At 57.7% G+C, this 20,170-nt stretch overlaps 5 protein-coding genes across 5 annotated transcripts; 1 reads left to right on the top strand and 4 right to left on the bottom strand.

The window, feature by feature from the left end:
- Window positions 1-1,982: 1,982 nt before the first annotated feature.
- On the bottom strand, window positions 1,983-2,532 carry B0I36DRAFT_365598 (SCP2 sterol-binding domain-containing protein; the record flags this gene model as incomplete). Its single annotated transcript, XM_046159167.1, has 3 exons — window positions 1,983-2,126; window positions 2,210-2,436; window positions 2,517-2,532. 3 exons carry the CDS (start codon window positions 2,530-2,532, stop codon window positions 1,983-1,985), a joined length of 387 nt encoding a protein of 128 aa, XP_046009176.1.
- Window positions 2,533-4,094: 1,562 nt separating this feature from the next.
- Window positions 4,095-6,332, top strand: B0I36DRAFT_329564 (fungal-specific transcription factor domain-containing protein). Its single transcript, XM_046154724.1, has 5 exons — window positions 4,095-4,188; window positions 4,280-4,621; window positions 4,723-5,000; window positions 5,091-5,315; window positions 5,405-6,332. The coding sequence occupies exons 1-5, from the start codon at window positions 4,104-4,106 to the stop codon at window positions 6,101-6,103; spliced, it is 1,629 nt and encodes a 542-aa protein (XP_046009177.1). The 5' UTR covers window positions 4,095-4,103; the 3' UTR covers window positions 6,104-6,332.
- An 849-nt stretch (window positions 6,333-7,181) lies between these two features.
- Window positions 7,182-8,786, bottom strand: B0I36DRAFT_365600 (uncharacterized protein; the record flags this gene model as incomplete). Its single annotated transcript, XM_046159168.1, has 3 exons — window positions 7,182-8,150; window positions 8,216-8,451; window positions 8,534-8,786. The coding sequence occupies 3 exons, from the start codon at window positions 8,784-8,786 to the stop codon at window positions 7,182-7,184; spliced, it is 1,458 nt and encodes a 485-aa protein (XP_046009178.1).
- Window positions 8,787-11,758: 2,972 nt separating this feature from the next.
- Window positions 11,759-14,512, bottom strand: B0I36DRAFT_351899 (heterokaryon incompatibility protein-domain-containing protein; the record flags this gene model as incomplete). Its single annotated transcript, XM_046157058.1, has 3 exons — window positions 11,759-11,820; window positions 12,333-13,688; window positions 13,879-14,512. 3 exons carry the CDS (start codon window positions 14,510-14,512, stop codon window positions 11,759-11,761), a joined length of 2,052 nt encoding a protein of 683 aa, XP_046009179.1.
- A 1,780-nt stretch (window positions 14,513-16,292) lies between these two features.
- Window positions 16,293-18,506, bottom strand: B0I36DRAFT_365601 (uncharacterized protein; the record flags this gene model as incomplete). The annotated part of the gene is made up of 4 exons (XM_046159169.1): window positions 16,293-16,372; window positions 16,442-16,788; window positions 16,905-17,300; window positions 17,365-18,506. 4 exons carry the CDS (start codon window positions 18,504-18,506, stop codon window positions 16,293-16,295), a joined length of 1,965 nt encoding a protein of 654 aa, XP_046009180.1.
- Window positions 18,507-20,170: the final 1,664 nt, after the last annotated feature.

Consider the following 20,170-nt stretch of genomic DNA (forward strand, 5'->3'; position numbering starts at 1 on the left):
GGTGGTGTTCATGCCGTTCAGGACACTCCGCTGAGCCGCGAATTTGCGAGCGCCAGAGTTCTTCGACTGTGCAGCGGGAGACAGCTCGGGGGCGAAAGGCTGAGCTTTCGGCGTCGACGTGGTTCGGAAGAGGTCGCGCTGGGTCGTAGCGAAACCAGTAAGTTTGCCGCCAGATTGCTGTGCAGCTGCGGATGGTCGAGTCGGGCCTGGCGACGCCGTCTGGCGGGACATGGGAACGAGAGATGACCGAAACCGATTCGAGCTTTGAGAGCGGAAGGGAGTCGATCCGGGTTCGCCGGCCGCGGGCCGGGCCCGGTTGGGTGTTCCATAAAAGCTCATTGTGAAGGCCAACTTGTTGGAGAAGGGATCTTGGTTTGATTAAGGTTGTGAATGTCTTGTGGGCTGGAGTCGAGCGCGAAGACCGAGACGTTCGAGTCGCTCTGATAGAATGCTGGCGCCGTGTGAAATGGCAGACCAAGAAATGGATGTCGCTGTGTGTGGAAGCTAGCCGATGACTAGGCTCGTTCCATAACAGGAGACTTTGTGTGCAGGATCACAGTGAGAATGTGATGATTATATGGTGAGGCGAATTTGATGTTGTCGAGATTCCGCAAGATGTGAAGCTGCCGACAAAGGTCAAGGCAGAGGGAGAAGGGAGCCGGCGAAGGTTGTTGGGGTTGTGCGAGTAAGGGTGGATCAAAGACAGAGCTGGTCGTGGCAGCGCGTCACCCAGAAAAGCCTGAACTGATGGCGCTGCAGACTGGTGGAGGGCGAAACGGGCACGGGAAGAAAGGCAGAAAAGGAGCAGTCGGCCGGGGGGTTGCCGATGGAGATGTGCGGTCGGGTCTGGCGATGGCAGGATCGCTGGTGGGCGCGAGGGAGGACGAGTCGCGACCGACAATGACGGGCCTAGGAGCTTGGGCTGATGATGATGGAGCCAGGTAAATTTTTGGCGTTGAAGAGGAGCGCGTGCAGCGGGAGCCAAAGGTCCGTGTGTGCCTGCCCAAGTCGCACACACAGTTGCAGCTGCCTTCCCTGCTTGTTGTGGGGCGCCTGCCTGGCCTGAAGCGCTCGAGGACGGCCTGGTTGGTCCAGGACGCGCCGCGTGCTCGAGGTAGCGCCACGCCAGATCTGGGCGAGGAGCTACATTGATGTCCAGCTCCAGAGACTCTGGCATGCGGACACCTCGCAATTGGCTGCCACGGGCTCGTCCTGCGTGCACCCAGCAACTGGCCATCCCGAGTCCAATCGTTTCACGCCCTGCAGCTGTTTCATTGCGTACATCTTGCAGCATCCGTAGACCAAATCAACGGAACCGTGCTTTGTGGAAATGGCTTTACTGACTGTACACAATGGATAAGTCGGCCGAGCCCAGGAGTCGCGCTGGGCAGTACTCTACGACAGAAGCTTCGCGAGGCTGGGCAGGCCGCGTCATGGGCGCAATTCCCAGTTACCGCCAACCGCGCAACCATGGCGAGTCAAGCCAGTTGTGGCTCTGAGTACTTATACAAATGAGCATTGTGGTAGTGTGCGTATTTCACAGCAGCCGGACGCGCCTCCCTTGATCCAAGTCTCGCTTGCAGTGATCACCTATACCAGAACAGGCTCCGTGAGAGTATTCTTTTCCAATTCCTTGACTCATGGACTATCGTGGTACGCTACAAGACGCCAACCAATTCCCGCCTTTGATGCACGCTGTGTGCAAGTTACGGCACAAGAGGGCGGTCCGTCCCAAAAGGTATCAATAAAATAACAGATCTACTCCGCCAAACGCGTAGAATGCAGTTGATTGGGCATTCCTCGAGTGGTATCCCTGATGCTCCATCATTTCGATTGTCATCCGCACGGCGCTCTTCGCCACTGCAGTCCCGCAGGCGTGGCAGAAACCGGTTTGCGCGTGCGCGAGGGACATTCGGATCGAAAATGGGGCTTTCCATAGCACATCAAGGTGAGCAGTCAGGGTCGCTCGGGGTGTGGACTGTCTATAGCTTGGCGCTGCTGCGGGCCTTGGCGAGGATGGGCTGCATCTTGGTGGCCTTCATGATGTCGCCCTTGGCCTTGAGCTTGCCGCCCATGAAGAGGCGCTGGGGGTCGGCTTTGCCAGCGACGAGCTTGCCAAAGTCCTCCTCGGAGAGAGAGAGGGTGACTGTGGTGACGACTAGTGGTTAGTATGACGTTGCCTTGGTTGCCGTGGAGCGCGTGCGCACACGTGGCGGCGGGAGAGATGAGACATGCCTGTGGGCTTCTCGCCCGTGCCCTTGCCGACAGCACCCTTGTCCTTGAGGTCGATGTGCCAGCTCTCCTCCTTGCCGGCCGCGTTCTTGAGGGTGAAGGCGAAGACGGCGTTGGCCTGCTTGATGGCGCTCTTACGCTCGGCCTCGTCGCCCTGGAGGACGGCGTTGATGGCGTCGAAGGCCGCGGAGGAGGGGAACTCGTCTACGGGCGGCCGTCAGTATGTTTTACATGTGACGCCATCGGGACTGGGCTGGAAGGCGCAAGGACGTCGCGGGACTTACCGTTCTTGACAGACATGGTGAAGACTGGCAGAGTACGCAAAAGGGGGATATGTGATGTGCGATACAGGCTAGTGTGGAGGTGGAGGGAAGAAAGATGGGGGGAAGGAGACAGGCCAGCGGTCGGAAGAGACGGTGACAAAGGGCCTTCTATAGGTACAGTAAGGAAGTGGTGGTGACCAGCATTGCGTAGCAGCTCGCAAGGTCGGCCTGGCAGTGCTCGTTGCAGGCATGTGAAGTTGCCGAGGCGCCTACCTAACTCGGTTCAGGCGTAGCGTGCCCGGCCCCGGCGGGGTTCGCCGCAGCGCCACAGGCAGGCTGTCCAAAGTCCGGCCTCCTTCAGGGAGCCCGGGCTGACTCGTGACCTCGGAACCTCTGAAGGCCTCTGGCGACAGCCACCACAGCCACAGCTCATCCACTGCGACCCGCGGTGGCCGGCCACGGCTGACCCCAACACTGGGCCGTTTGGAAGTCACCGAGGCTCCCCCAGGTTTCGCAGCTCCATGGCTCCACTGGCCGAGTGTGGGGAACCAAGGCACGTTAAGCATTCTTGCCTGCCTTGCTCGCTGCCGGCCAGCACGTCACAGCGGCCGTCGCAATCTTCGTCCTCGGCTTGCTGACAAGATCGCCAGGCGTCAGGGCCCCTTGCCGCCGTGAGGGGCTGTTGTCGACAACTGGGCCGAGCCCTTGCCTCGCAGACTCTCCTCATTCTGCGTCGTGCCATCCCGAGTCGTGCAAAACGCCAACTTCGCTCTGTGCGGTTGGCTTGTGATGCGGAGCGGGACAAGATGTCGGGCCCTTGGGGAGATCTGCAGCACGCGACAGCTCGAGGACGTTCCGGGCGCTTCCAAATGCAGCGAGATATGGAGAGCATGCCCACCAGCCCTGGACTCTTCATCCACCTCCTGTTTCACATGGCCATGGGCTGCCAATGGGGTTAAACTTGACGCTATCCCCGTGGCAGGCGACTCCCGTTCAGAGTGGCACACATTATCGCGACCGCTCTCCACGACGGGGGCGTAAATGGGCTTCCTACTTGAACCCAGGTGTGTAAGGTAGGCTGGTGGTGCCCGATAGTGGTACGTGGCCGAGAACAAAACGGGATGGGGGTTGTTTGTTGACCGAAGAGGCGGATTGCCGTAATGTCACCGAAGCGGAAGTGAACCCGCGTGGGGTAGCAAATGGTCCTCCTGCTGAGGTGCCTGGGAAGGTCGGCTTATGGAAAGCCTTGCTGGACTCATAGTTGACTCCCGAGAGGTCTGTGGTGGGGCGGTGGTGAATGGATCAGGTGCTGGATATGGCTATTTGCTGCAACGCTCATTGTCTGGAAGACGGAGCCACAGGGAGCACTCGAATGCAGTCTTGAAGACAATTGCAAACACCAAGATGGCTCGTGCTGAAAGAGAGGCACTTCCGGGCGACGATACCTGCAAGTTGCAAGTGCCTTTGATATAGCGTCCACCTAGATAGCGTACGCATCCACACTGGCTGGCTGAGCCTGGCCCCTGAATGAACGAGCCGACGGCATGTGCGAGACCCTGCAGCTTGCAAGCACACCTTCCCTGGCTTCCCACCTCGACTCTGGCCCGAATGGAGGCAGCACCGCCGAGACAGCAGCACCTCGCGACCATCCCGCCTGCAGTCCGCAAATCGCAAGGCTGCTGGACCTGCAAAGGTGAGCTCACCAACTCGCCAGGAGCTGCGGCTCCCGGGGCCGGCCAGTCTCAAGCTGACCCGGGCCCCCGTCACCTCGCGTGCGTGTGCAGCCCGCAAGATAGGATGTGACCGCGGCGTCCCGGAGTGCAACAACTGCCGCCGCTCTGCGCGACGCTGCCTGGGCTACGGCATCCGCCTCACCTGGCCGGATCAGCACGATGGCCGCCGCAGGCCCAGTGGGCACCCCTCGCCTGCCATGAGCGGCATCCCGCCAGCCAGCTCTCCTCCTCTCTACGCCACACAGTTCCTTCACTTCACGTACATGGACATCGCTAGTCAGTATGCAGGGACCAGCTTCTACAAGCACATTGTCGTGCCCCAGCCGAGGCCATGCCGCGTCATCCCGCTTTTTCGTGACTTACACGAGAGGGAGTCTCGTTTGTTGCACTACTGTAAGATCGATCCTACATACCTAGGTAGACACGGGGCAGCTTGTATTACACAGTCCCGATCCTCAGACAAGCATGCCCACATGACCTAACATGTCTGCTAGATAGGGACAAGCTCTCCAAGATGATTTCGACGATTGATGCCGGCAACGGGTTCCGCGATGTGATTTTGCCCATGGCCCTGGTCATGCCAGACCTCGTGATCTCCCGGGCTCTCCTCAACGCGGTGCTTGCAGTGGCGGCATGCCATCTCTGGGGCAGCCACGAAGCACTCCTCTACAAAGCCAGAGCCATCCGCGCCCTGTCTTACGCGCTGAGGGAAAACCGCCACGAGGCCCTCGAGGCACAGCTCGCTGCATCGATGATGCTCTGCGTTTATAATGTATGTGTGTGTTGTGACCCCTGGCGTGGCGCGCGCACACAGATGTCTAAAAAGAAAGGCGGCGGCACAGCTGATGGGGTGACTCGCTAGGTTTTCGACGAGCAGGAAGGGAACTGGAATCTGCATCTGAGCGGCGCTGCTCACATTCTACAACTGTACGGACCAGCCGTCAGTAAGGGACCAGGCCAACAGTTTCTCTCCACCTGGCTGCTGTATCACGAAGTCCTCGGCGCCTATAGCCAACCATTCCAGGAAGCGGCTCCAAGGTCGTTTGTCCTAGACATCATCCGAACCTCCAACCTCGATACGAGCCTGGTTAGCAAACCCCCTCCTCGCTTTGTCTTTCTCTGGGCATCAACCCATCACGTATGATTAAAAAGGGCAAGAAGCTGATAGAGAACCAGATTATCGGCTCCCTGGGCTGTTCAGTGGAGGTAATGGAGGCCATCCATTTCGGGAACACTTTCCGGGCTCTGCAGCTTCGGCGGCGCCGTCGTCGTGGGTCTGCATCGCACGACGACGACGTCCAGCTACGCCAATGGCACAGAACCTGCACAAACCTCGAGTCCCTCCGGCAGCATGTAGACCCTCAGGCAGAGACCAGCCTCATGACCCACGACCGAGCCCATGTCCTCGCGACCGCAGAGCTATATCGGCTCGCGGCACTCGTCTATCTGCACCAGGTCCTTCCCGATGATGATGACCACGACCTGAGCACGGATTTCATGGCAGCACAACAGCGACAGCGACAGCAACAGCAACAGCACCTCGACCAAGCATTCGCGGTCCTCCGCAGCCTCGACACCTGCACGAGCCCATGGCCCTTGTTCGTGCTCGCATGCGAGGCCGGCACCAACGGCACCGACAAGGCCCCCGACGACAGCGACCACCGGCGTGTCGCGATCCTCCATGCCCTCGACAAGATGGACCAGCGCCGAAACATAGGCAACGTCTTTGTCCTCAGGCGCATCATCGAGTCGTTCTGGAAGCAGCGGGACTTGCGCCAGGGTCGTCGTCCCAGGCGACGACGCACCAGCGGCGGCGGCGATCTGAGGTGGTGGGACGTTGTTGATGTCAGGCATGCGGCGCCATGGTTCATATGATGATATCCTAGAGGACCCAGCCCCGGTCTTGTGGTTTCGCCGCCGGGCGCAACAGCGACGACTGACATGTCAAGAACCATTGGATGACGCGATGCGTTGGCCATAATTGGTGGCTTGAATGGCACTTTATCCAAGAATGTCTCTCGAGACTATGGTTGTTCAAAATTCACGTCTGAGCAGCCAACGGTGCAGAAGATATATATATATATAGCCACTGGCGTTCATGGGGGGGGGGGGGGGGGATGAATATCGATTTGAGGATAATTGTGCCTCGCGGCCAGTAATTAGTGGCTCTGTCTACGTACGGAAAATAAAAAGGTGTCGTGTTTTAGGAAGTTCCAGCTTCCCTAGAGAGTGCACTGCGGCACTTTGCATGTTCTGTGCTCTTCCGGACCACCCTATCCCTCATCCCTTTCGTGAGTACAAGTCATTAGAAACGAGACGTACGTCACGCTGCTTCTGCTGGTCATACCAGGTTTGTTTCTGTTTGGACCCTTTTGCCTTTTGGATCAGTGCTCTTCGTGATGGCTTTCCTGCTCGTGCGACCATAGACGGCGGGCGGTGCTCTTCCCAAATAGCTCATTGCTTCTGAGGCTGCAAGACTACTCTCTTGTCAGGCTGGTAATTCGCTGGCGAGGACCACGTTCGTGGCCTGAGCTTCAAAGCTAGACATCGGTCGCAACGCGTCACCGAATCTCCCAAGCACGATCAAACCCGCTAACACGGCCTTGGTACGGCGCAGGTGGTGTGGTTTGAGACCATTTTTGAAGCTTCAAAGCAGCCCCCATGATGCAAAATTGCCCAGGCAGGGTCTATGCGGACGGCTTCCGGAGCGGTCGTCTCATTGGAGACAGCCATCACCTGGGGGCCTGGTTGCCAGTCGTGGTGATGTTACCAATCGGCCTCTGCAAATAGCGACAGGACAATTGAAAGATCCCAACAGACCAATCGCTCACTGGTGAAGCAACATTTAGCTCATTGCAAGAACTCCACCTCAAACCAAGTATCGCGACAACAACTGTCCGCCACAAATAGCAAGGCAGCTCAACAACCAAAGTATATCGAGAGGCCGAGACCATCATATACCAGCACGTTCAACGACTACCACAAGGAGGAAGCCATTCAAGACAGCGACAGCTCCAAACGCCGCCCACAACGTAGAGCAATAAATCCACGTGACCGGATCATCACGAGCAAACATCGCACCAAGACCCATGCAGGCGCAAAACAGGCTGGCTACGGATGAGGCGGTGACGCCAGCCCCAAGCTGCAGACTAAGGCCCGGGCCCGCTGTTACGACCAGGACGCCTGACAGGATCAGAAGGGCAAAAGCGGCTGTGAACGCGATGATGGACGCGCGTGCCATCATGGATTCGCGATAGTCGTCGAATCGTTGGTTCTCGAGTTTGTCGAACGAAGTGTACCGCGGATCGTCATTCCCAACAGACTGCTCGTCGGAGGATATGTATTCGTCCTCGGTCGCCTCATTGTCCGTGTGGATGATTGCTGTTGGGCGTTGTCTGGCCGTAAAATAATCGGTCTGCTGCTCGGCCCCATCGAGCAACGGCCGGGTTTCAAATGATGTGTGCTGCCTCGGCTTGAACCAGGTGCGGAGCTTCCCAAACGGCGCGATGATGACCTGCTTGATATGTGTAAGGTCGGGGAAGTCAGACTGGTCAGGATCGATGTATATCGCAAAGCCATCGTCCTCGCGATGGTCGCCGGCTTCACTACCACAGTCATATTCGTTCCAGTAGGATGTTGGGGTCTGTGGTTCGAAAACATCTTCTGACCTGCAACGTGACGCAGTCGGCCTGGTACGAGAAGACGGGCGTTCTTGCCAAGGCGCGTGTGACGGGCTCCGGGGATCGTAGACAGACTGGCGGTTCGGTGGAGCCAGCAACAATGGAGGGGCACTTTTTATGAAAAAAAGCAGTTCCTGGTGCTCGAGCTGTAGCGCATGGAGGTCGCGCTGGGTAAAACTCTTTGGTGAGCTCAGGACATTGTGTCTGAAGCGGCTGTTGAGCGATGTCGAGCCGGTCCATTTCTGCGTTTGATTTGAGCCGTTAGCATGCCAATTCTGCGCGTGTGATCAGCGGACATTGCGCGTACCCTATATTTCTTGAGGATCTTGCGAAACGCAACTATCTGTGCATCGACGAAGTGGATGAGGGTCTTGATGTCGTCGCCACATTCCGCAGCTTGCATCGAGTACTTGGCGAACTTGCGTCTCCGCTTGATCCAGGGGCCCGTGCTGCCGTTCCCGTTGCCGAGGGGATTGCTGGCCTCGGAGGCAGCCTCGTTCTGACAACGCGCAATCAGGCGCTTGACCAGTCCAGACAGATGTCCTATATAATCACGCTGGTCAAAAAAAAACCAATGTTCAAGGCCAGGCGCAATGTTGGCGGAGGAGGGTGGTGGGCTGCTTACGGATCCGCCTGGAGATCTCGTCGGCCTTGCTGGAGACGAAGAGCCCGACGCGGTCATGCTGGGCGCAGAGCTCGGCATAGAAGCCGTCCTCGAAGCGTTGCAAGGCATAATCAGTCTGGCCAGGGATGGCAACGGCCGTGGCCTGGTCGCGGGAGGTGTGCGTCTTGATCTGGTACTTGAGGGCGTTGTAGTCGACGTTGTGCAGACCCCAGCCGGGCTGCGAGGCCTCTTCGAGGTGCTGGCCGTACTTCATGCTAGGATGGGCGGTAGCTGGTGCAGGGCGGCAGCTGAGACAAGAAGGGGCGCTGGGCTTGTGTTGGGTGAGCCCGGCGCGCGATGAGCGGCCGATGACGTTGGCGTGCGTCGGAAAGCTGTGCGGACCGACCAGGAATTGGAGGCAGAAGGCCCTGGAAGGGGTCCAGGCACGCTGAGGATCAGCGGGCGGCAGGCAGCGGGCAGCGGACCGCAGGTGAACAGAGCGGCGCGAGAAGGAGCAAAAGAATGAATTGCAATGCAAGAGCGGAGGGCAATGCCTCGAGCTCAAGGAATTGGCGACGCAGAGAGAGGAGAGCTTTGAAGGAACACGAGATGTTTGGAGCGCTGGCCGTGGCAGATAAAGAGAGACAGCCACAGCCGGGCCTGGAGCACGCCGCTCCTGCCATTGCAGGCAGGGAACACCTGGGCAGTCCTTGTTGGTGCCAGGCTGGATCCGGCTGCTACCAAGACCGCCCAGTCGCAGCACGCGCACGCGGGCGTAGATGACGCTGCGCTGCGGGTGCGTGCTGCTAACTTAACGGTGCTAAGACTACTGCGGGCGGCCGGGCCCACTGCACTGGCCAGGGACCCCGGCCGGGACAACAGGGCCGGCCGTGGTGCCAATTGGATGGGGCCGAAGTCGTGCCTGCGTGCCCAAAGGCAGAGGCAGCTGCAGGCGACGCCCGCACCTACACAATCACCTGGGCATGCCGGGGACAACGTTAATCACAGTAATAATACCTCGTCGTGACAATGTCGGCCGCAGAACCAGCTCGCGGTCGCTGTCCCTCGGGCGGGGTGGCGAAGAGGCAAAAACAAGGGCACAGAGTACATGGCCGTGTGCGAGCCTGTCTGTACCAGCCCAGGTTGCATCGACGATGATGGTGATGATGATGATAAGGGCGTCAGGCCCAAAGCTTAGCCTGGCATGGGTTTTCCAAGGTTCGCCAGCAGGCCGGGTCTGCAGCATGGACACGGCGCTAGGCTGGTGAAGGCGCGCATGGCAGCATGGCACACGGCAGTCTGCCATCCACCACCTGCAGCCTGTCCGAGACCGGTTCCTGCGACGACTGGACGGACAAACAGGAACGCCGCGATCCAGAACCTCGAACTAGAACTTTGCTCAAGCCACCCATACAAAAATGGTGTGGGTGCTCCTCCACCCGGCTGCTGTAGGGCGCAGCAGGCGCCGCCTTCATTGGCGGCCTGGTGATTAGTAACGTGGAAACTCATTGTTGTTTTGACTTTTTCCTTCATCCTGATGTTTTCTATTAGCAAAAAAAATTAAAAAAATCGAATCTGACCTCCGGTTCGGCTCCGTGTCTTTGGCGACAAGTGAGACTGCCCAAGACGTCTTCATCCGCAATTGCGAGGGGTTGTCTTGTGTTGCTGGCACTCAAGATAGTCTCTGCCGCGACCAGCACGCACCTGCGCGGTTCCGTCCTCAATCCCGCGGGCCGCCTCCACGGACGGCAGCAGGTGCTGCTTCATCCAGCCTCGCCCCGGCCCAGTATGGAGCAGAGCTGCGTCCCCCCTCGACGGGCACGTGGTGCCAGCAAGCGCTGCGAGTGGTTGTTGAGTGCCTGCATGAGACTGCAGCTCCAGCGCGCTGCAGCAGCAGGACGCAGTAACAGTCGCAGCAGCAGCGGGGCCGCGGAATCGCGGGCGGCGGCGGCCTTCAGGGTCCTCCTTGCTGCCCGCGATGCCTCCATCCCTCTCCACGCAAAGTGGGCTGCGCTGGCCGGGTCGTTGGTGGTGGATTGCTGATTAGCTCGGGGGGGCGTCGTCCTTTGTGTCGCGTGCTCCTCGTCCGGTTCCGGGTGCCAGCGCAGCCCCTCCCCAATGTCTTTGTCTTATCTCCCCAAAGTCGCGTGCCTGCATGCCCAAAGCATACCACCGCCCACCTGTCATAGAGAGGGAGCCCATCAAACCTCCGTGGCATCCGAACGTTTGCCGCCATGCTCAGCAAGTGGCTCCAATCTCGTCGTACCGTTTGGCGGCATGACAAGCAGGCCCTCGTCAATACATCATTAGCTCTCGCCTTCCACGACCAAGTACTGTACCCAAGACCACCGGCCCCCCGTAGGGCGGGAAATCTCGACGGTGCAGGCTGGGCCAGATCTGGGCCCTGGCCACTTGTCCACCAAGAGCCCGCTGTTCGCATGCTGCCCTGCCTCATGCGGCTCTGCTCGTGCCAACCGGATTCATCCCCGGGCCTTGATCCTCTGCGGCGGCGGCCCGGGCAAGAGATCGAGACGCTGCCGCCCTGTCAATGTCGTCCCACCGCGAGCCCCTCATCTGCCACTGACCACTGCGAAAACGACAAGGCCTCGCAGGGACCGGTGCCCATTCGAGTCTGCTCCGAGAATACGTCCGCAACCAGTGTCTTGTCACTGTACAAACACTGACAATTGTGACATCCAAGTCGCTACAGGCGACTTGCTCTGCAGCTCGCCGGCGCCCAAGCTTCTCCGCGTCTGGCTGGTTGTGATCAGCCATGTTGGAGCGTCTTGAATGAAAGGGTTTTTTGCCCCAGTGTTTAAGGTCAAAAGTAGAAACAAGCTAGAGCTTGAGACGTTTATGGTAGGGTCCGCTGAGACGTGGTCTGAAAACATGCCACCGGCAAATGCCGTCATCAGCCGGCCAGTCAGACATTTCTCCCCCATCCAGGGAACGTACTGGTACGCCAACCAAAGAAAGGACCCATTCTTCTGCCCCCCCCCCCCCGGCCTGTGAACATGCCGGCAACATCACCGAGTCAAACGCCCCCAACCCGGGATCTTGGATGGCAGTGCTACTGTGTCTTACGTCGAAACAGCATCGGCCGCCTTGCTGCTGATGCCACCCAGCACTTTGCCAGGGTGGACATCATACCGCGCAGACGAGTTCATGTCCAACTCTTTACAATATGGCAGAGATGACACCTCGCTGCCTCAGTGGCAGGTCGCTTCTAGCTAGCCTGTTTCAGGTTCACACCTTGTAGCTCGCCAAAGGGTTCTTGCCGCCACACTCGTCAAAGGATTTGGTTTGCCCTTGAATTGATGGTGGTAACACAAATGTGCTCTGCACGCACCTTTTGACCTCGAGACTCTCGCTCTACGCCAGGAGAAAATAGCGAGCGTGGGCGCATGAAATAGGCCCGACAGGTGCCCTTTGCCTCGCCTTGCCTCCGGGCTTCGTGATGCGACAGGCTGTGGATACATGTCAGGAGGGAACAAGCTGTGGTTGAAGAAAATCCCACGCTATAGCCTGCGACGGCTGGCCTCGGAGTAAGATCCGAGAGGACTTCCCCATTTGGCTACTTTTAGGGGGACAGCATCAGCATGCCGCTGTCCATGGCGGCCCAGACCACGCTCAATGTGAGCATGCCGATATTCTTCCTATGAAACTCAATTTGATGACTACCGTCCCCTGTCCGCCGCTCAGTAGAGGTCAATTACCCTCACTTCCCCTGACGACGGCGTTTCGCCGCTTGCTAAGCTTGTTGGACAAGCAATCACATACCCGGGCCCATTCCTTCTTCGCCTTAAAATCATATGCTTACTTAACCCTCCCATGCTCCAGACTTGATCGCCCTCTTTCACTTCTCGTGTTGCAAAGCCGGGCGTGCCGTTTGTGGTTGTAAAAAGGTGGTGTTCGTCCTCACGGGCAAACTTGACAAACGTCGTGAAACTCCAGACACCCAAGTAGTAGGGCTGTCGCCATAGGTAACTACTCTCTATTTCTGTCCGAAGTTCGGACAACCAATTTGCAGGCAAGGGCCTATGCCGGTCGAACCTACGACGCCACAAGAATTTCCGGATCAACATAATGTAATATGTTATCCCGGGTTTTGACGAGGAGGCGCTCCCACCTCGGTACACAGCGAAGACCGACATGCGAGGACCAAATGTCTTGCCGATCCAATCATCAAAGCGCCTATGGGAACCGTAGAGCCACAGGGCGATGCGTTCCACCATCGCCCAGAGCACGCTCGAGGCCGACTGATGGCTCGAATAGGCTCCAGTTGTGGTACAAAAGAAGATCTTGTATGCCCGGCGTGCTTCGACACGCAGGATAGTGTTCTCGAGAACTTCGACAGAGATACCAGGGGCGCTGGAGGCAGATTGGTCGATTGTTCTTGGCGGCGGTGTCGTCGTCGCTATCTGAACGTATCGATCATCGGTGCCTGATGACCAGTCTGGCACCCAGGAAGGACCTCTTTGAGCTAGACTCGACACTGCATCTTCGATGAGAAGCAAGGCGCGTGTGTCCCAACCAAGAAGATTGACAAGAAAGGCCTTGTATACTTCGTAGGGTTCTTTGGAATAGTCGGGAGGTTCTAGGGTGGCACCACAACGTTCCAGCACTCCGAACAGTGCAAAACACTTGTCATGTGGTCTGAGACAGACTCGAGTTCTGAGAGCGTGCTGGACCACGAGAAGAGTGCCCAAATTCGAACCCAGTCCCGATGGATTCGTCTCTACCCAATCTGGACGCTGTTTGAAGATGTTGATATATGTGAGCTTCAAGTTCAACAAACATAAAGTCCCCACGCCGGAGAAGCTTAAGACAGCCGACCAGGCCAGAGTGGGAGATCCAAGTGGGGCAAGGACAAACGCTACCAAGCAAGCAGTAGTTATCATGAGAACCACGAAAAGTACCGCATGAGCCAGGTAGAAGGTCCGTCGGGTAATCCGGGGTTCTTTGTCCAGATCATTGTATGCGGCGACAATCGCGTCTGCGTACGATTTGCATGTAGCGGTTTGAGACTGTTCGGCACCACGTGCGCCAAGGTGAGAGCGTGGGAAGGCCAGCCATGCTTCTATCAAGGATGAGTCCAGCGTGAACCACCAACCCTCCGGTGCTCTCCGATGCCATGCACCGAGGATGGCCTCGAGAGTAGCTGATTGATCGCCATCTAAGAAAATCATATCATTTGCCAGAAGGCACTCTTGCAGCGTCCAAGATCTGGTTATCCAATCGGATTTTGCAAGTAGCTGCATTGCTGACGAAAGTTTGTTGAACTTAACCGCGCCCGTTCTCCAGCCATCTAAACGATTAATCAGCGGCATGCTTGATGAGACGCATTGTGTTGGTTGGCGACTTACGTCTGGCATCTGCCCAGAACAGACCTCGATATCGTCGCAGTTCATTCTGGTAAGTCTCACGTGAGGTTGCCCGAGCCATGGCCAGTGGGACTCTCCGATACCTCCTGGCTCTTCTTTCCACCACCCATGGATATGTCAACGGCACGCGTCGTTTGGCAGCAGGGGACAGCCAGACATAGACACAGCTTGCCAGGCTGTAGATGTCTCCCATGTACCGAACTTGATGCCCACGCTCGCTGTCATCTGCCTGGTTGATACAAACAGCGTCCACCCAGATGACTGCCCGGGGCACTCTGCAGCGGATATGGCACAAGGCCTGATAGCAATTCTCGGTGATCTCGATGGGGAAGCCATTACTGATGATGTGTCTCGGACTTGATGTGTCGACAACGCCCCACACATACGAGAGCGCGATGAAATCCCCGGCGTTGTCCAAATCAACCAGTCGCAATTCAGCCTGCAAGGGGCTGTCGACGAGTGCGCTCTCAGCTAGGATAAGAAGCCTGAACCACCTGCCGTGGGCTGGTATGCTCGCCCCAGGGTATGGACTCGCTGCAGGTGGAGTTGGTGTAGACTGCACGGACGGGTTTGTGGTGGTTGCGGATAGCTCCACGCCGACGCCGTTGTCGTTCATTGTGCAGTTGGATGAAGAGGCTATAAGGTGGTGGGCACAATGTCTCGTGTCGTGCTGGAGTCTTAGAGCGGCAGTGGCTCTGAAACAGACAGCACATCTTGACGAAGCTTGCTGTGGCCAAGGGAGAGAGGCCGCAATTTAGTGACTGCCGCGGGATATGAGGGCCGGCCATGGGGAAAATGTGAACCACTCGTTGTAATCATGTCTCGACCTCCAGCTCACGGTTCTTGCCGTGAGACTGCCTCGTCTTGGGGGGAGTGAGTATGCCTGCCAAGCAATGTGCATGGCAGGTGCGGGGCTGACATCTTGAACACTCGACCCTCGCGCCAGGGCTGCGCTGCCAGCTTCAAGGCAGAGAGATCGGGCTGAGTTGGGCTGTGTTTGCCGTTTCAATAAGAGTGTGGCTGAGCCTTGCTGTCAAGTAATAGTTTCTGCCTGGCAGCCTGGTCACCATGTCTATGTCACCGCTCGCATTTATTGAGCTGATCTGCAATCCGAAGCGCGGTGTTCTTACACGTATGAACCAGCATTCGCAGGATGAGCATGGAATATAGGAACTGCCCGCCACGACTTGTGTTGCTAATATTCTGAAAACGCAGATCTGTTGCCACCTTTTTTTGAAAGCCACGAACAAGGACCAAAAGGAATGTCGACGTTACAGTGATATCCCGGTCCGGGTTCCGCTCTGTGCGGTCCGCCTCCTCCCCCGGCTCCCGTCTATGAGGGGCGAATCAGAGAGCAAAAGTGCTGGGGATAATTTCGATCCCGTTCGAAACGAGCGGGCATGTTCCAAATTCCTTACCGGAGACTCGGTTCTCATTCTTCCGAGCTCACAAGGCCAAGCTGGCCGGCTGGGCCTGAGAAGGAAATAAAGTGGTCTCCACGACCGGACAGGCCCGGGGGGGGGGTATGGTAGGCAGATGACAGAAAGAAAAAAACAAAGATTGCCAACCAAACACACCAAACACCAAACGTCAAAGCCAGACAACTGAGACAGAATAGCACGTGAATACATATGCAATGATGGGCAATCAAGCTTTCCTCCCAAAGGTCAGAAAAACCCGGAACAAGATGTATTCGCAAGAGAGAGTTGACCTCCCTAGGAGCAGGACGACGACGACGTCTAGTCTTCTTTGTCCTCCTCGTAAAGGACTTTTATCCCGCGCTTTGCGTTCTGTTCAACCCCCCGCCCAGAGTCTCCATGTCTTACATATCCATTTCGCTATATTACACACCTTCCACGACTTTTCCCCGCGGATCATGACCTTGTGAAAGACTTTCCATCAAAAAAGGCCAAGATGTTGCGCAGCACAAGACGGGACGTGTCCCCTGGCTTCAAGACTGCGCATGGCGATTCTCGACACATGCAAGCCCACATTCTGTTGAAGCATTGCAGGCCCATGAAAGGAACAGTATACACGTCGGCACAGAGCAGATATGTGTCTGGCATGGCGTGTGCGACGCACGTGATGCCCGGTCGCCAAGTTCGCTTGAAGCGTCTGGCGGCGGGATGGACGCATAGAGTCATCTGGGTCAGAGCGCCAGGATGGTGGTCAGGGTGTGCGTGAATTACCACAACAGCCAGCTTTCCACACTACCCTTGGCTTCTTGAATTCCGGATCTCTGCTGCAGGCGTGAGCTCGCTCACTTCGGGGCATTGAACTGCTCGACCCTGCTACTGACTAGTCGTCCACATTACCATACTCGCTGCTGTCTCCACTCGCGCGTCATTTCCAGACAACGATGCTGATGACCTTAGGTCGCCTTTTTCCATTACCCCTCATGGTCCCAAAGTTCCTGGCGTCAAGTATTCTTCTCTGTAGATCCCGCGCTTCTGCTCGAGCAGGCGCATCATCTTCTCTGTTGTGCGGAAGGAATCCCGGATTAGCACTCCGTGCACGACGAAATCAAAGTGCAAAGGATACTTACCGGCGATGCCCCAGCGATTGCTGAACAGCCGCAAACTCTCGAATTTCTCCGCGATAGCCCGCTGGCACTCGAGGTTTTCGTCGGGGAATATCCGCCGGAACGACGAAAACACAATGATGACTAGGTAGCATGTGGCCCCTACGGGTGCCGACAGGACGTCCACGTTGGAAGGGCTGTCGCCATTATTGACAAATTCCGAATTGATCTTGCAGGATATGTCCGTTGACATCTTGCAAGCAAAGCGCAACGCCGCCAAGGCCGTCTTGAGTTCCGGATCAGCCTCAATCTGCTGGGCTGACATGTTTTCTATCCTTGGCAGATACGGCAGGTAGAGAGTAAACAAGGCACTGTTTCAGTATGGTCAGCATATGCAAAGGCTGGCCATTTTGTTGAGCTGCGAGCCGCCAGAGGCAAGAAGTGATCCCATACGTCCAGGGGATGAAAACCTCGGTACTGAACTTACCTAATGCACATGGAAAAGCAGTCAAGCATCAGCTCCCAATGCATGGACCTCTCAATGAGTGTCTGTGTGGCCCTGCGCAATTCCTGGTCGAGATCAGAGAATATCGTCGTGCTCATATGCGGCAGGCTCGAGCGCTCCTTGTCTAGGCGAAGGGCACGATGCAATAAGCTGCTGCACTTTGCTGATAGCTGGAAGGTGCCAAGCTCTTCGTTACCCAATACGACGCTCACGGGCTGCCGTCTGATGGTGGGGGCTGGGAACAGCGAGTTTCCGCTGGTACTGGTGGTCCATCCCGGAGCGGTGGTCATAATTGGCATTTCAGGTAGCAGAGCGTTGTATGCTGGTGTCTCCAGAATAAAAGGTAGGTGAGTAGCCGTCTCGTCTCTGTGAAGAAACCTGATTACAGTGTCAGCATCGCCGAACCATGCGAACAATACCGGGAATGGTATCGCGGACTTACTGGTCAAGGATGAATAAACTCCACCAGATACCCCCTCGCTCTTCCTTGTCCATTACCGACAGCTCTACGGGCTCGTCGGCGAGGATATGTCTCTGTGCAGGTTTGTCTCCGTATCCAGGTGCCACTCCCACGACACTAGCGTTCGCAGCAGCCTGCGCAAGTGTCCGATAGGCCGTGTGTGACTCACCATGGCCGTACTCGTACAGCGCAAGGAGTGCGCCGCACTGGACCATCTCTATGCTGGGTGGTGGTCCGTCCGCGCCGTTGAGGCAGACGAGCGAGACTAGTCGCTTGAGAACACGATAGGTCTCGTCAAACATCTGTACCACACCGTTGTGGTTCCGCCTACACCTCGTGACGAGATGCATGGCTACGATAAGCAGCGCGAGATCTTTGCCTCGCAGCTCCAAGTCAGCCTCGGACTGAGATGGCGACCTCTTGAAAGACGGATGCAAGTCAGCTTGCCCGTTGGCGTAACCTGACGAAGATTGCGACCGTGCTGGTGAAGGGTAGTCTGGGTGTGACTGAATCTCCGACACGCGCTGATCGAATAGTGCCGGATGGACCACAGCATACCACGGATGGATGTAGGTGAAGTATGCATGTACTGGCGCCTTCCAGTCGGGCTCCGCGTCAGTGTCCGGGCCGCCCAGGAGCCCTAATATCTGAGACACCGAAACGTTCTCGAGCGGATCTAGACTGCGAAGCATCGCGTCGCTGGACAGCGGTTGTGACTGATAGACGACAAAGTGAGGTCCGTGTGGGTTGGCGCTGGTGGCCAGGGCGTCCTGTACGTAGTGGCATTTCGCATTGAGGCGGACGCAGCGGTCGCAGTGAGGCAACTTTTTGTCACACCTGCGCTTCGACAACCGACACTTCTCACAAGCCCGTGGCGCAAAGCCCGGCGTCTGCCCATCTGCCATCCACTGCATGTTGTTAAAAGAAGCCGGTTCGGCGCCGGTGCCAGGACCGGCGCCAGGAGCTCCAGGACCGGCACCGGCAGGGCCAGCCATGGCGGCGGAGCCCATGTACGCGTGCTGGTTTGGTGACTGGCTCGGAGTCGTGTCGGAAATAGGTGAGAGCCCTTGAAACTGAAAGCCGTTGCCAACGCCCGGCTTCCCGCCAAGAGCCACACTATTCATTTGAGCGTGGTGTCAGAGAACCGCGATAGCTCGCAAGGAGAGCGACCAGCCCACAGGCTTCTCTTTGGGACAGCAGAACGGCGTTCTATATCGGGTCTGCACAGCCCTGTGGTGCGACTCTCTGAGCGTGAAAGGAGTGGCGAAAAATCAAAATCGGTGCGTATGCCGACTTTGTACGTGCTTACACGCGATGGCTTTGCCCAAACAGTCCACGCCTTACAACACTGCGAGGCCTTCGCAGCGTGCCGGATCACGGACTGAATGAATGAAGGACGCTCGCAATGCGGTAGGCCGTGGAAAGGGAGGGAATTTTGGCAGGCGTCAAGGTACAAGCACTGACTGGCCTTGTGGCTCGAGGTGATTCAAGCGCGGTGTATGTGCACTGTGCTGTCTACAAGAGATGCGCTCGTGGGTGGCAGGCGCGGGATATCTGGCTGTCTACTGCGCAGGGTCTGTCTGATGCCGTCGTGGGCGCGGATGGCGATGAACCGAGTCTACGCCTGGCCGTGTCGAGCTGTACAGCGGAGAAGGCGGATAGGCCAAACGAGCAGGCGGGCAGTGGCGAGACCTGGATAGTTGTGCGTTTGAGTCACGCAAACGGGCTGATGCCGTCAGGCCGACGACACTGCTGGGCTGAGCTGCAGCAGGGGCCTGGCGCTGCGGGGAGAGCAGGGCCGCGTTGCGATGGACGGTTTTGCGGCGGCGAATGGTGAGACGAGGAGAGGCGATCGCAAGAAACCTTGGCTGGGTCGTCGTCGTCGTCGTCGTCGTCGTAAGTGTTGTTGAAGGTGTTGTTGCGTATTGGCAGTGGTGATGGAGGGAGCGTCGCGCGTGTGGTCGTTGTGGCGGCAGTCGGCTCCGTGCTAATTAGCAGGCGAGGGCAGGACGTCAGGGAAATGGGACGGGAAGCTGCTCAAGTGCTGCTGCAGGTCTGAGGGGGCCTAGACGGCTGGATTGGCGGGCTTAATGGGCGCCATCCGAGTCGCCCGTGGCGCGTGGGCCTGGCGTGGCGTGTGGAGGGGCACGAGGGTCCTGGCTGGTCACTGGTGTGTGTGGTGTGGTGTGGTGTCCTGTGGGTGCTTTTCCGGCACGTCAGTCGCCTGCGCTGCAGCCAAGCCAGGAGTAATTAAGGCGGCCTGGTGGCACAACGTGCATGCAGTGGCGCCCCAAGGCCATCAATTCCCCAGCTCCGCGGACTTGGCTTGACTTGCCCGCCCCCAAACACCGACGCCCATGTGATGGGCGACATCTGGTACTTTGAAGTGAATGGCGACTGAACGAGCTGGGTGTGTACGACTTCAGCCAGCCAGCCAGACAGACAGACCTAACCATGTTCACCACCTGGCATGGGCCTCGCCCTCGGCAACCTCGACCGAGATCGGGGCGGCAGATGCCAGTGTGGGGTGGGGCTCCAGTCCAGAGCGGATGGTGAATGCCAACTCTGATCATCACCATGGCTGGACTCTGCCTTCGCATCTCTAGATCGGAAAGCTCAAATGCGCCTGGACAAGCAAACCACAGGCGTCAAGTCTGCCCTCCCTCCTCCGTAGACCACCCCCCCCCCCCCCCCCCCCGAGTCTAGACCCCCGGGCCCTTAGCCCTCCCGCCAAAAGGCGCAAGCCATAATCATCATGTCTCAGACCTCTCTGCCGCCCGCCGCCAAA

The sequence above is a fragment of the Microdochium trichocladiopsis genome, assembly GCF_020744255.1.
Source record: "Microdochium trichocladiopsis strain MPI-CAGE-CH-0230 chromosome Unknown B0I36scaffold_8, whole genome shotgun sequence".
Lineage (NCBI taxonomy): Eukaryota > Fungi > Ascomycota > Sordariomycetes > Xylariales > Microdochiaceae > Microdochium > Microdochium trichocladiopsis.